We start from the raw sequence: 16,513 nt of genomic DNA on the forward strand, positions 1-16,513 counted from the left end.
TCAATATGTCATGTCAAAATGTCATGCCAAAATGTCATGCCAAAATGTCATGTCAAATTGTCATGTCAAAATGTCATGCCAACATGTCATGCCAACATGTCATGCCAACATGTCATGTCAAAATGTCATGTCAAAATGTCATGTCAAAATGTCATGTCAGAATGTCATGTCAAAATGTCATGTCAAAATGTCATGTCAAAATGTCATGTTAAAAAGTCATGTCAAAATGTCATGTCAAAATGTCATGTCAAAATGTCATGTCAAAATGTCATGTCAAAATGTCATGTCAAAATGTCATGTCAAAATGTCATGCCAACATGTCATGTCAAATTGTCATGTCAAAATGTCATGTCAAAATGTCATGTCAAAATGTCATGTCAAAATGTCATGTCAGAATGTCATGTCAAAATGTCATGTCAAAATGTCATGTCTAAATGTCATGTCAAAATGTCATGTCAAAATGTCATGTCAAAATGTCATGTCAAAATGTCATGTCAAAATGTCATGTCAAAATGTCATGTCAGAATGTCATGTCAAAATGTCATGTCAAAATGTCATGCCAACATGTCATGTCAAAATGTCATGTAAAAATGTCATGTCAAAATGTCATGCCAACATGTCATTAATTCCGCTGGTTATCCTCCGCTGGTAGTCGCCACCACCGCTGCTAGTCGCCACCACCGCTGCTAGTCGCCAGCACCGCCAAATCGTTATGTCTGCTGCTGAACCATCCTTCTGCTTCGCTGGCTTCCACTAAACTAACTGCAAAACGATATCTGCGTTGGATTACCACTGGTGGGGTCCAAACGCAGATCGAATTGCAGGAGAACTGTACACGACGACGAGCAAAAAGAAACTGAAACCGAGCCTTTTTTTTTTTCCAGGAATTTACCACACTGTGGCATTCTTCCCTTTTCCTATATTTCTTGATCTTAAGCATTATCGAAATGTTTCCAAGTACGGCACACAAGTCCGGCTGATAAGTGAACAATTTATTTTAACGGAAGCCAAGTCCAGATATACCAAGACTGATTTCTCTTACGGTACTTAAGTCCGGTTTTAGAGTAAACAGGTAGTCCTGATGGCAGTCAAGTCCGGATATAACAGAAACAAATTGTTCGAACGGCACACAGGTCCGGATAGGCTAGGAAACAAATTCGAAGGACGGATATATGTCCGGATATATGAGTAACAAGAGATAGGTATAATCTAGTAGTTGGTTCCAATCCTTATGTTTCTGTGTGTGTGTGTAGTTTTCTTCTTTCTTTTTTTTTTTTTCTTGTTTTTTTTTGTGTTTTTTTTTGTGATTTTTTTTTGTTGTATTGTTTTTTTTTTGTTTTTTTTTTTTTTGTTTTTTTTTTTTTTTTTTTTTTTTTGGAGGATTAGGAAGGGAAAAGGGTGAGGGGAAATTAAGGGTGAAGGGTTATATTTCTTTGAGAAGACCGGTGTTTTGGAGAAAGTTGATGAGTTTCTTCTCTTCAGAAGGACAATTCGATAGCACTTTGCGAATACTATTGCCCAATTGGCATGCTGCTCTTTGAGGGGAGTATATAAGACAGTCAATGAGGGGGTGGCGTACAGAGATGATACAATGGCAAGAAGGGCACATGGGTGGGTTGTCTTTTTCGAGGAGGTAGGAATGGGTTAATCTGGTATGACCGATTCGGAGTCGTGTTAGAGCGATTCTTTCTTGAGGGTTGGAACGGTCAATCCAGTTAAGTGTCGTGTTTTTTACTTCGCGCAGTTTGGCGGTTCGATTATCTACCCAGTTTCTCTCCCAAGCAAGAATCAGTTGACTTTTTAAGTATCGATATGCATCTTGTTGTGGGATGGGAATGCATAATGGAGTCTTTTCTGTGCCGGAAAGAGCCAGGCGATCGGCGGCGACGTTACCGGGAATACCTGAATGGCCAGGTATCCAGACGAGGGTTGCTTTTCTTTTCAAGGCTTCTTCCGAAATACATGTTATCCAGGGATGTTTGATATTTCCCCCGGAGACCGCTTTAAGAACACTCGCTGAGTCGGAGAATATTATAGGTGGGCTAGAAGTCTGAGTGTTCTTGAGTGCATCTAACAGAGCGAAAGCTTCAGAGCTGAATACCGAGCACTGATGTGGTAGAGCAATAGATCTGTTGTTAATCGTGTCGTGAATACCACAACCTACCTTGCCATCTATGGTCTTAGAACCGTCGGTGTAGATATGGGGACTATCGTTGTATTTTGTTTCAACTAGGGTATGGAAATGTGGCAAAACGGTTAGTGGATGTTGACCGGCTTTAATCTTGTTAGACAAAGAGAGATCTACGGGAGGAGTTTCCTCAGTCCAATATTTGAATGACGTTTTTCTTCTTTGTGAGATAGTGGGAATAGGTGTGTTGATGAGATCGCTTAGTATTACGTTATTGCGATGTATCATAGGGGAATCACTATTGCCGCCGATGGCAAGCCATCGCAAGGACTTGCAAGTCAAGTGTTTGGCAATCAGATAGTTAAATGAAACCTGACCACTTTCCGCCATTAATGAAGTTATTGGGCTGGTACAGAAGGCAGAGCTTATGATTCTAATGGAGTTATTGTATAACGGTTCAAGTTTTTCGTATAGGAGTGGACCTGCTCGACTTACGAAGCCTATACCGTAGAGGGTAGACGGCAGTAGCCATCCGTGTAAGAACCGTGAGAGTGAATCTCGATTTGCCATACTAGGTGATTTGCTAAGGATGCGGAGTAAGTTGATTTTGTTAGTAGCGTTTTTTCTAATTTGGTCAAGATGAACTCTAAATGAAAGGCGATCGTCAATCCAAACCCCAAGAAGACGGGTGGAGTGGACTAGTGGAATGGTTTGGTCAAAAAATTTTACCGGAGGGAGTTTTTGGAGTTTCTTTCTATTGGGACCAAGGTGGAGGAGTTTGGATTTGTCTGGGGAGAAAATAAATCCGACTGTCGGTGCCCAATTTGCTACAATGTCTAAAGCTGATTGTAATCTCTGACGAGTAAGACGGGCAAAAGGAGACGTTGATATCAGAAGGATATCATCAGCATAGACGAGGATTTTGATATTATTTGGAATGATTTGGAATATGGAATTAATGGCAATAAGGAAGAGAGTTGGAGAGATCACTGATCCCTGTGGGACACCTGAGAAGACAGGTTTCGGGTTGGATAAGGTAGCATTGACAATGACCTGGATCGTGCGGTTCGAAAGAAAACTGTGGATGTACTGGTACATGCGACCACCAATGTTCCATTGCTGTAAAGACATTAGGATTGTTTCTCTTTTGACACGATCGAATGCTTTGGACAGGTCCAGGGAGAGAAGATCGATATGTTGGTGATGGTTTAGTGAGTCGTCAAGAATGTTTTCCAGAAAGCAGAGATAGTCGTCTGTGGAGCGGCCGGGGCGAAAAGCATACTGTCGGTCGTCTAAAAGGTTATTTTGATCAAGGATTGTGTTTAAGCGATGGTTGACCATCCTTTCCATGATCTTTCCAGCACAATCTAGAAGGGTGATTGGGCGGTAACTGTCAAGATCACAGGGGTCTTTTTGTGGTTTTGGGATAGGGACGACCAGCCCTTTTTTCCATTCCTCAGGAATGTGTCCTTCGCTCCAAATATTATTTATTATATCTAGGAAGGTGGTTTTGGCAAGGAGGGATAGGTGTTTGAGAAATGGGTATCCAATGTCATCGGGGCCGGAAGACAAACCCTTAACTTTACGTAGAGCTGAATGGAGTTCTTCAAGGCTAAAGTCGGAATTGTAAATGTTATTGTACGGGGTGGAGAGCATAGTAGAGATAGGTGAGTCGACGGGTGGAAGGGGTTGCTGATTGGTGGTGGTTGGATTGTTGTTGTTGAGGGTAGAAGTAGTGGAGGTAAAGTGATAGGAAAACGCGTCGGCTAGTGAAGATGGATCATTGGTATAGTGTCTATTTAAAAGAAGGTGAAATTGGTTTTTCCTAGGTTCTCCATTTAGAGCTTTGATTTTGTTCCAGAGGACTTTAGAGGGGGTATTTGGATGGATTTCCTCAGTAAAAGTTTGCCATGCGTTTGTCTTGGCAGTGCGGACTGCTGCCCTGGCGGAAGATCTAGCATTTTTGAATACCTCAAGGGCGTTTTGTTTTCGTGGATCGTCGTTGGGGATACGCCTTAGTGTTCGAAGGGCTTTTCTTCTTAATTTTATTGCTTCACGGACTTCAGGGCCCCACCAAGGGACAGCAGTTTTACCAGGTGTACCATTAGTTCGGGGAATAAATTTGGTGCCGGCTTCGAGAAGAATCGTGTTGAAGGAGTCGATGTTGTTTGGGACAGAGAGTGAAAGAAGATGATCGACATGATTTTGATAGCCGAGCCAGTCGGCTTCCTGGTATCGCCATCGGGGTCTGGTGGCGGCTATAGGGGTCGGGTGCTCTAGTTTTACTAATATTGGAAGGTGATCACTTCCTCCACTGTCGTCCAGAACGTTCCAGCTAAGTTTAGATGCGAGTGACAAAGAGGAGATGCTAAGGTCCAAAGCAGAAGTGTTTCCTGAGCTGGGACAGATACGAGTGTGGGAGCCGTTGTTCAGGATGGTTAAGCTTTGTGCTAGGGTAAAATCCCCGAGGAAACGACCACGACGGTCAATTGTTTTACCTCCCCATTCGGTAGAATGAGCGTTGAAGTCACCTAATAGTATTATGGGGGGTGGAATTTGACGAATGAGTTCTTCGAAGCCTTTGGCAAAGTCTTGGAAGGGGAGGGATGGTGAGGCATAGAGGGAAACAACTGAGATTTTTATTGGAGCCTGTAGGCGAATGCAGATGGTGTTGAGGTTGGATTGGATAGGAATTGGTGAGAAAGGAAAACCATTTTTGATACCGAGACCAACGCCTCTACTGTAGGGATTGAGGGGATCTTTGTGGGTGATGAGCTGATAACCTTTGATGGAATTTCGGTTGATGGCAGTGTCTGGGACAAGAGTTTCTTGCAATGCTAAGATAATAGGAGAAAATTTAGCAACGAGAATTTGAATATCAGATAGGCGGGATTTAAAACCTAGAATGTTCCACTGTATTGCCAGGTTGGTAGTGGCTTTATGTGTAGGAATGTTGGGAGCCATTGCGAAGAGTGAGAGGAGATTGTTCTAGTATCTGCGTAGTAGAGGGGTAGTGGAAATGAAAGAAATAAATCGACTTACCGATGGTTGGACAATTTGGTTGATTGGTTACCGTACCTAGGGATCTCGAAATCAGAGTCAGATTGATTTGATGGTCTCCTGTTTTTGGTTATCCTCACTGGAGAGATGTTTTCGGGGGACTCGGTACCTCGGCCACGCTTCGGGGTAGAGCAGAGCGGTTGGGAGTTGTCGGCAGTGTCCATGGATGCTTCACTGTTGGAATCAGTCAAGGTGGTATCCGAATCGTCGCTTGGGATGTTCTTTTTACTTTCAATTTCTCGGATTTTTGTTTGCAGTTCGATGTTTTGTTGGATTAGATCCGTGATCTGTTTTTCCAGCTCCATAATTTTCCGGTTGTGATCGATGGAAGTAGTGTTGTCGTTGATTAAGCGTTGTTGCACCTTGGATTGAGTGACGATGTTGAGTTGAGAACGGAATACCTTGACGGCTTCGGAGTGGCTGATTCCCATGTCAACACGGATGCGAGTCACGCTCTGTTCTTGTTGGTAAGCAGGACAGGAACGATTGTTTGTGGGGTGATTACCTTGGCAGTTGATGCAGTGTGGCTGGTTGGGGCAGTCCGGATGGATTGTACTTTCTCCGCAGTTTTGGCAGATAGGAGGGTTTGGGCATTTAGCCTTGGTATGGCCAAACCTTCCGCACAGGAAGCATTGCATTGGGCGTGGGTAATAGGGCCTCGTGGGGACACGCAAGTAACCGAACCAGACATGTGTTGGGGGAACGGTGCCTTTGAATGTGAGCACCATTGTGTTGGTGGGAACGGTTTTTTCGTTGACTTTCCTGGTGAATCTGTAGACTTTGACGACTTGTTGTTCTTGCAGGGCTTGGCAAATATCGGATTCATCAAGTTCCGCTACTTCTCGGCACGAAACAACACACTGGCAGGTATTTTTGGTGGGATGAGGCTCAACTGTGACCGGAGTGTCATCGATAAGTTTCTTCAGTTGTAGAAGCTTATCGAATTGTTGTTGGCTTCGGACTTTCAGCAAAACTGTTTTTCCTCCATCGGTTGGGCTGGCACCATCGATACGACCGGCAATCTGGTCAATCGATTTAGCGATGATAAACGGGTTTAGAGGCAGCTTGGAGTTGGCGGCAGCTTTCAGAACGAGGAAGCGAACCTCACCATGGACGTCGTTTGGATCCATCCATCTGGGAACGGTCCTCGAGTTCCTATGAGAAGGACCAGGAACGGGCCCCCAGGGCGGAATAGATTCCGCCATGAAGACCGAAAAATAAATTTCGACAGCAGCACCAGCAGGAATACAACCAACAACACTTTATTCAAAACAAAAACTATACTGAGCGCGAACTATTCGTGAGAAAGCACGTAGGAGAGCGAATATGCAGAGAGCGATCCAAAAGCACGTCTGAACGTGACGACGTTTCACTTGCGAATGAACTCGTGAAACCGAGCCGCTGGCGCCCCGTTGTTTTTATACTTTTCGTATGTACATGGAAAATCAAAACTCATCAAGAGGCGGGGCATCTGTGTTTTCTTTTTTTTTCTCTTTTTTTGTTTTGGCTTGGTGATGACGTCATAATCCTTTAGATAGGATGTCTTTGAAAGAGGCGTTTTTCGTGACGCGAGATTCGATCGCAAATTTCAATTTGCCCCCCTATAGTGTTGCCGTAAGACGTAATTCTACGTCAAAAAATTGCTGGTTTTAGTCACCTTCTTATAGATTTTTTCGAATAAAGTATCACTTAATTTTGCCTAGATTTGTCCGGATTTTATGTTGTAAAATTTAAGATCAAATGCTAAAATATTGCCAGGTATTGTAAAAATTTGTTTTTATTTGTTCAGCCAAAAACCTGTGGGAAAATTTCTGTAATGCTTACTTATGGGGGCCCACTTAACTATTATAGTTAGAGTGAAACTGTTCGAGGGACCCCAGTGCCTGTTATATTAGGGTTACCATCCGTCCCGCAAAAGCGGGACATGTCCCGCTTTTCTGTTGAATGTCCCGCTGTCCCGCTTTTTCCTCAAAATGTCCCGCTTTTTTCTTGTAAAACTTTTACAAAGTTAACTGACTGATTCCGAGAAATCAAAATTTTGTCTCAATTTAAATTCTATGATGAACAGAAAATCTCAGAATAAACAGCATTTTTCATAACTTTTACAAGACAATGCAGAATTAATATAAAACTCGTAGCATTACAGTAAGATTCTGATTCAGTTAAGTGTTTTTGCAGCACGTAAGCCAATCTATGATAAAGAATATTGTTTGAGATGCCTGCAGATAATTATAAATTATAGAATTATAAAGATAAACTTTTTCGCCAGATTCTTAGTTTAATTTCCAAACATTATACACCACCATTTTTGACTCAATTGTCCAAAGTGTATAAAGGTGGAAGTTTTCTTGATGTTTTCAAACTTTTGAACAAAATACCAAACAAAATGTTTTTTTAAATAAAAATTACATAATGATTTTAATGCGCTATTTAATCTGCCGTTCACATGTACGACTTAAAAATATTTTCTCTCAAATAACGTGTTAAGTTGCGAGAACCGTGGAAAAAAACGGTGCATATGTCAAAAATCAGTGTAAATAGAAGTCGTGTAAGAAAAACTGAGCAAAATCAATCTGCGTTTAAAAAAATCTTAGTGTACTTTTTCTATGAACAACTTTGACTGATGATAAACGTATAAGTTTGGCTACACATTTAAGCTTTTTTTAAATTTTCTTAAATGTCCCGCTTTTTTCCGCTGTGTCCCGCTTTTTTTTCGTGAAATGTCCCGCTTTTTTCTGAAAGTATCTGGCAAGCCTAAACTAGATTGAAAATAAAGCAGTTTTACCAGGGTTGAATATATAAGCTTTTATCTCTTAGAACATCTACGATTTAAAAATATTCGTCCTTATCTAATCATCATCGTCAAACCAAGACGATTGGGTACCAGAAATAAAAGTAATCTCCAATATCGGCCATACTGAGTTGTTCAAGAAAAACTGAAACCTTATTTTATAGATATTCTTTGTCAAAAAGGTCTGTAACAATAGCTTAATTTAAAATCGTCAAAATTAGTTATGGCTATTCACACTTTATTTCAGTCGTTATAAAAGAAAACCTTTCCAAAAAATCGTAAATTGAGACAGTCGTCGCCGTCGTCGAGAGCAATCGCCAATTTTTCTCGATTGGATTAACATACATATATTTTTTCCGGCTCGTAAAGTGTCTCCGCCTCGCTTTTTCTTCCCCAGCAACATCCTGCTGCTGTAAAATATGGTTTTATGACAACGCATTGTCCTTTATCGCGTGGGCGGGGAGAAGCAGGACGGAAGGAGGCTGATACGACGATGGTCAATTTCACTCCTCTCCTGAAAATAGACGCGTAAGGGGAAGATTCTCGAGACTTGCATCAAGTGCACCACGTAGACTTCCTTTTTCTTTCTTTGTTACCTTGGAAAAATTTCGCTGGGTTCTTGAAGCTAGAACATAAAAATGAAGATGATTGTTCGAGAAAAAGGACCCAGAAGAGGCAAATAAATTGTTATAGCTGAAATATGGCTTTAAGGGAAGATTGGCGAGGAGATTGAGAACGATACGAACTGCTATGTATCATCCTTAGCTTAACACATCATAATTCTAGCAATTTAGTCTTTCAGAAATGCTTTAAGATATTGCTCTTGTGAACGAAAGAGAAATAAGATTATTCGGCAGTTTTTGTATTATTTTTTTTTTTCAAATGACTGGAATTCTCGAAAAATATCAAAAAGCTTTAATTCTGAGCGTAAAGTTTTCGACAAGACAGATTATTGACATGATTTTCAGACATGTTTAACAAATCTCGTCTTCCAGAATTCCTGTTAAATGTTTGCACTTAGACTGAGTTGTTTGTGAGTTGACGAAATAAGCATAGCCTATGAATTGTGCAGCAATTGGTGCTCGTTTCACCCCACTTACAAGTGTTCATTTTGGCCCTTATCAGTAAATTGAAGTTACAACTGGGTTTTCCACTGATTAAAGATAAATTAAAAATATAAATAAAGGTGCGTTTAAAGAACCATAATAAAGAACAGTATTAAAGCTTAGTTTATTTAGAAATGGGACACTGTTGCTGATAGCTAATTTCCTAGTTATCGGACAAACAAAATGTTGAAAGCATTTTGTTGTCTGTAAAAACACTATCCGGCCCATTTTTTCAATAATACAAAATAACTTTGGTTTTCTCTGTTTTAAAAGCTTTAAAAATGTACTGTTGTATAAACATACAACCGACCATCTTAACTAACCGATCATAAGCAACACTTTCACTAGTGAATTACTTTTGAAGGGCTTTATGAAAATTGATGAAATTTTCAGTAATACCACTTGCTAAGAGAATGTTGCCATGTGCAAAATTTTGTGGCGATCTGTCCAGTAGTTTTTGAGATAGAGTCTAATGAATGAATTCATTGAATAAAAATTTTTGGGCAGGATCGTGAAAAATCTAAGGAAGTCCCATTGATAGACTCCAAAACAGCTGAAATCAACTATGCGGTCAAAACTCATGTAGTAAATTGTCCTAATAGTTCTAGAGGATCTAACAGAAAGCTAAAATTTAAATAAGAGTAAGAGATAGATCAAAGTGTGCAATAGAGATGTTATGTTGCCTAAACATTTCTGTCACTAAACTTAATAATCTCAAAAGTTACTGAACAGATCGTCACTAAATTTTGCACATGTGAACATTTCATTACTAAATAGTATCACTAAAAATTTCATCAATTTTCATCCATCCGCTCAAAAGTTTTTCACAGATAAAAATGTTGCTTTGTTTTTCGAATACAGTCGTTATCTGGAGTTCAATCTCATAATGGGTTTGCTTCATTTTTGCCAGCAGACATTTCAGTTAAAACGTTTAAAATCCACCAAATTGCCCTCAGTTTCTTTCAAAAGGGAAGTATTGGGCCAAAAAGTAGAGGAAATTTAAGTAAGATGATTCTGCCACCCTAAACACAGATTTGACGAATTGAAGTTAAAAACTGATCGATCACATGACTGGTAAAAGTGTGCACCAGCCAATGGGTCAGGGTGACCAGCGAACCGGGAAAACCGGGAATTGAAAATGGGACCGGGAAAAAAAACAGGAATTTCAAATGAAGACCGGAAAAATTATGAATGGTTTTTTTCTTAAAACAAAACTACCAAATCTATAAATTCCTTGGGCTTGTGATATAGCTCAGTTGGCAAGTCTGTTGCCTCCTGAGCCGATGTCCGCGAGTTCAAGCCCAAGAGTAAACATCGAACGCAGTTGTACCGGATAGTTTTTCAATAACGATCCGCCAACTGCAACGTTGATAAAGTCGCGAATGCCATAATGATGGTAAAACGACTATAATCGAAACAAAAAAAAAAATATAAATTCCTTCATTTCATCATGACGAAACTTTTTCTTTGAAACTTTACAATCCATAGTCGTTTATTTCAGGATTGTGAAGCAAGATCGGGAAAATGTTTTGATGAATAAGTAAAAAAGTCGGGAATTTCATTTAAAAAAATAGATTTTTGAACTCAGCCCCTACATTTGTTGAGCAAAGAATCGTCGTAGAAAAATTTCTCGATCATAAACTATTTCTCAGCTTACGCATATTGTGCATTGCAGTGAATGTAAAAAAAGTTTTCAAAACTAAATTAACTTTTTCACACCTATGATGTTTTAATACGTTAAGTCTTCGTAGTTAACTTTCATAGGGTTAATAAATTAAAGATTTTATACTGTTTTGCACTTTCTTTACGAATATCTGGAACAAATAGACCTTAAAAACCTGAATGAAGAGTTAAGTGAGAAAAATTAAAAAAAAATCCAAATGCTGCGACATTTAAGTTCTGATGTGAATTCATACGCTGAAATCAGACAGTTTTCGATTGAATTCACATCGCGAAAACTAAGATTAACTTAAGCTTACCATCTATCTTATTACTGGAAATATTCTACATTGATTCAGAATTGATGATGTTCGAATCTGCATCAGGAGCTCATTTTTCAGAAAAACACGTTTTGTTGAAACGAAACTTGAAAATATAACAGAAATCTAATAAACACGTTTAAACTGGAGTAGTTTTTTTGAAGACTCTGACAAAATTATCGAATTATTTTTATGAAAAAAAATTGATGTTAATAGAACGTTGAAAGAGAGATATTAATTCGGTTATTCATCCTGACTCGGTCAACTAATTTTCTGAAATACTATTTTACAAAGATCTTATGATCAAGTGCTGTTTTCATATGAATTGAATAATGATAATTTTTATAAGACGTGACTTTACTTATTTTCAGCTGTTTTCAATTGAGCTTACGGTACCTTTATCAAAATTCAAAAATAACAATAGATTACAAAATTTGAAAACAAATCGTGAACTTTATTAACCGACCTATATTTTTAATGTGAAATTGAGCGCTGAATACGAAAATGAAATTCATAAAAACTCAGTAGAACAGTTTTTGAGTTATACTCCAAATATGATATTTTGAAAAAATAAAAAAAGTACTTGAACTAAGATTCAAATATCTCGAACTGCATAACATTAATTTGGAATCTCTTTTTTGTATATCAAAGGTGAATAAATCTGCTATCGATCAGTTGAACTTCACTTCAATGTTTGATCAATCAATATTACATAAAAAGCGATCGACTAGTGAAGAAAAAAGTTATTTATGAAAAACCAGTATTTTTGTTCCTAATACCTTAAAATGTAATTCAAGTTTTAGACTCCTGCAATCCCTCCCCATGGTCAGATCTATCTGAAATATGGCATGTAACCTTCGGATAAACTAAGAATTAATTTTGACTTAGAACGATTGAGGTTTACCATGTTTAAATCTTCCTATACTATGATTAGTACACTGCGATTCGTTAAATTATTCAAAAATGCGAAAATTACTGTAATGGTAAAGTAACCGTAACTTCTTCAATTTTTAACCGATTTTGATAAATAACCACTTGACATCTTTGTTTTGATTTTACATTTAAGATCAATAGAAAATCAGATTTTTAAATGTTACCATCGAGTCTAAAACTTTCACTGAAACAAAATTTTCTCTTAAAAAATGCCTTTTTCTATAATTTTTCTATCATAAAGTCACTCATATCAACAATACAATTGATCAAATATAAAAATGAAGTTCAGATAATCTATAGCAAATTTATTCAACTTTGATATGCAAAAGAAATTTCAAATTAATGTTATGCAGTCCGAGATATTTGAACTTAGTTCAAGTACATTTTTTATTTTTCTCAAATTTCATATTTGGAACATAACTCAAAAACTGTTTTACTGAGATTTTAATGAATTTCATTATCGGATTTAGCGCCCGATTTCACATTAAAATTGATCGTCAGTTTATTTTGTTCAAAAATGCTGTAAATTTGTTGTAATCATTACCATACTTCAAGTTTTCATTTGTTGATAAAATATTTAAAAAAAAACCTAATTTCTTGTTTGTCTTATACATACACACTACAAATTTTCAAAAACTATCAAAACGTTTAAAAATCAAACATCAAATTTCTAACAAACGACATAACCTGGAAGTACTTGTTCTATTTGGTTTCGAAAATATTTTCTTCTGATTTAGTTTAATTTTAACTTTTGAGAATCGGAAATTTCCCATGCGGGAAAAATTCCGGAAACAAACAAATAAAATAAGATGCCACCATTTTATTTCGTTATATAGTAAACGCACCGAAGGCAGAAGGTGTAACATACTACTAAGTTTTTGTGTGATTCTTGTATACATTTTTCAATTCAAACAGTAGGATTTTAAATTGAAAAATCGAATAAAAACATGCATTTTTGAAATAGGGCTTAAAATTTAGACTAAGAGTTAAGATAAATTTACCAGAATTTAGGTAAATAGATTCAGGCATCTAGAACCCAGCGCATGCTCAAGTCAAATTTCAAGGTATCCAATAAAAAACATGATTAAGTGTTCACTATGAGAATCGAAATAAAATTTCAGATTTCTTAGCATGAATAAGGTAAATCGGAATTTGTTTTAAGAACTTCAGAGGAAAAATATTAGAATATCAATCAGTTGAAGTTTTAAAAGTATGATATACAAAGCATCATATCTAAACTATAATTTTTCTTATGAAAATTACAAAAATAAAGCATTTACCTCCATAATATGCGAAGATGGTGTGAAAGACTGATAAGAAGGTAACAATTTTCAGTTAAGTCAGTTGCAAACCATGCAAAACCGTGTCCTCAAGACTATCTTCAAGTTGCCTTATTTATATCCTTCTGAGTTGTTATATGGCATGAACAACTCGATACTTCCAATACGAGGTGCCCAGGAATTCCAAACGTTAATGTTCACCCACAAACTCCTGACAAGCAGAGAATCCCACCACAATTTGCGCCTCGAGAGAATGGCGTCGCACCGCTTGTCCAGAAACGCAAATCATCTCCGCCTATCCCGTGTAAGGACGGAATACGGGAAAAAGAAACCCAGCTACTTTGCCAGTAAACTCTACAACAACCTGCCAGAGACCCTGAAACGGTCTTCAACGCCCTCGCGATTCAAAGCGCAACTGTTATCGATCTGCAAGCAGAACATAAACCGCTTCCTCCGCTAAAAAATTATTTGTGCCACACGTCTTATTAATATCATCTTTTCGCTCTCGCCCCTCCACCTAGCCCACCGCCGCCCAAACGCCGCTCCAAACCACCGCCACCCACCCGCCACCCGCCACCTCCCATCAGAAACGCACCACCGCAGCAGCCACAAAAAGCTACGAATATGTATAATACAAGTGTAACACCCTATTTATTATATTGTATAAAATTGTGAAATAGCAAATGAAAAGTGCCAAGCACTCCTTCACAGAGCATTATCTCGCTCACTGGAGTGCTCATACATATTTTGGAATACCTAATATTGTAAACGAATTGTTAAAATTGTTTTGACAGGGTTTTGTGCCTGTTGGAGAAGAGGCTTGAGAGAAGCTTAACTCCAGCGGGCTTTCCCTGTCCGAGGAAAAAATAAATAATAAATAATAAATAAATAAAAAAGGTTAGATCAACTAGAATCATTTTCTCACCGTATTACCAGCACCATATTCTGAATAACCTTTGAGTTTCGAGATTAAACTTATAAAAAAGAAAGTCCTCTCACACTTTTACGTTCCCCTTGCATAAAAATATCTTCATTTTTGGTCAAAAAATTGATAAACATATTTATTCGCGCATTTTGAAACAGGGAAACCAGAAAATCTCAATCAGGAAAACCGGGAAAAAACCGGGAAAAAAACCGGGAATTTTAAAAAATGGAAACTCACTGGCCACCCTGGGATACCAAGAATAAAGTAAAAATATTTCTCACAAAAAAATATATTTTTTAAAATCTTCTCATAAATTATCATAAGATTACCTTTTTCTCTTTCGTAGAAAGTATTTCGAATGGTTTTATAGATGGCTATGATCATTTAGTATCCGGGCAGTTACAAACGTGTGTATTTTAAAAACTATTCATTTGATCTTAAAACATTGTATGGAGGAAATGAAGGTGTTAATATGACATTTAATATAAAAATATAAAAAAAAAAAATTATCAATGATTTCAAGAAATACTCTAACTTTTTCATAAAATCTCTTTTTTATCTTTGCACACTTTTTTCAGTCATGTATTGATTTATTTTTTTTACCACAGAAGTAAAACCTGGAATCTGGTTGGAACCTTTTCATGAGTAGGCATCTCGAAAAATTTGGTCTTTTAAATCCGGTTTTAACATATTTTTTTTTATCCATCAGAACACATCTGTCATATTGCGTAAAAACCGGATGCACAGATTGCGATCTTTGGAACTGATGATTATTAGTTATTTACTTGGTACTAGTCAGACAACACTTTTTGCCTGCCAAAAATGGATTTTTTGCATTATTTAAGGAGTCTGCATCCAGTTATCCCCAATAACAATAGACTTTTTTTCCATATCTAAGATCAAGGGTTGCACTCCGATGGTTGATTTGAACTTCGTGTGGATCCTACAGTGACTCCTTATACTTCTTAACCATTTGGTACGAAAAAAAAAAACAGAAAAAATCAACAGTTCATGAGCTTTCAAATCAACAATGAAGAATTTTTGAGGCGCAAAATGCGTAAAAGGACCAAATTTGTGCAACATTAATTTTACCATGTCTTTTTGCATCGTAAATATCTCAAACACACGTTAACTTAAAAATCTTTCAAAAATAGGCAAGATAGTCCTTTTCATAACCAACAAAACGCTACTAAAGTTTTGCATATCCGAGCTCAATAAACGTAGCTATCACCGAAAAAAAGTGCCCGGATACTAAATGATCATAGCCTCAGACGCATTCGTAACTGTCCCATTTTTTAAATGAACTAAGCTTTAACTTATCTGAAAAATTATTTAAAAAAAACTTTCATTTTTTTTATTTAATGCAAATGTTTTTATAAACTCAAACAAAGAATATTGGAAATTTCACTGCTTACAACTAAAATTTTGCTCAAGTCTGTAAATCGATAGAAATACAGCGAAAAATATATATCGTTCGGCAAAGACTAGTTGAAGAGGGTAGCAACACAATCAAGCCGTTTAAAAACATTGGTATAGGGAAAAGTTCTTGAATAAAGAGTAAGGTTCTCAAATTTTTTTCTGCACGTATCCGGGCCGGGTTCCGGTCAATTTTATATAAAAAACTTGGGGAAATCCGGGCATTTCATTTCAAAATTGACGTCCGGGCAATATCTGGGCAAATTTTGTCAAAACCCAGAAATTATTCAACAAAAATCAAGAAGAAAAAAATTTTTTTTTCGTCAAAACTGACTGACGGATTTTGAATCGTACTTGAGGGTTCTCAAAAAATTCTTAAAAAAATTACAACACAATTTGTTTTTATTTGTTTGATTTGCCAAATAAACTGATTAAATCCAGGCTTTGTTCTATGAAATTCGGACAACCAGGCCAGGCCGGACTGTTTCCAAATTTTGTATACAATATCCGGATAAAACCGTGCAATCTGGCAACCTTATTTTAGAGTCTTGAAATGCTCTGACGAACAGATCTACATTTACTGCAAATTGTAGTTAAATTTATCAATAAATAGAAAAAAAAAAAGCAAAATAGTCATTTTGACATAACTTTGGCATTTCCTCATGCAAAACTTTTATCAAAAAAGGGGAAAAAAAATTCACCTTGGTTTTGGCCATAGAGCAAATTTAGTACATTATAGGCGTTTTGAATTTCGAAAATTTTGTCAATTTAACACACCATATCATGTTCTTATGGATGTTTTTCAATCAGTTTATTTATCAATACATGGAATGGATTACTGTAACGAATTTGATTCCGACTGAAATTCAATCCGCGTCCTTTTAAATTGATATCA

At 37.2% G+C, this 16,513-nt stretch overlaps 2 protein-coding genes across 6 annotated transcripts in view; one reads left to right on the top strand and one right to left on the bottom strand.

Moving 5' to 3' along the window:
• The window catches only part of LOC129754870 (protein tincar), a 473,333-nt gene that overhangs the window by 125,444 nt on the left and 331,376 nt on the right, over positions 1 to 16,513 (top strand). The gene's annotated exons all lie outside the window — the stretch shown is intronic.
• On the bottom strand, positions 5,167 to 6,393 carry LOC129753397 (uncharacterized). Its single transcript, XM_055749217.1, has one exon. The coding sequence runs from the start codon at positions 6,391 to 6,393 to the stop codon at positions 5,167 to 5,169; it is 1,227 nt and encodes a 408-aa protein (XP_055605192.1).

The sequence above is a fragment of the Uranotaenia lowii genome, chromosome 3 (genome assembly GCF_029784155.1).
Source record: "Uranotaenia lowii strain MFRU-FL chromosome 3, ASM2978415v1, whole genome shotgun sequence".
NCBI classification, from domain to species: Eukaryota; Metazoa; Arthropoda; class Insecta; order Diptera; family Culicidae; genus Uranotaenia; species Uranotaenia lowii.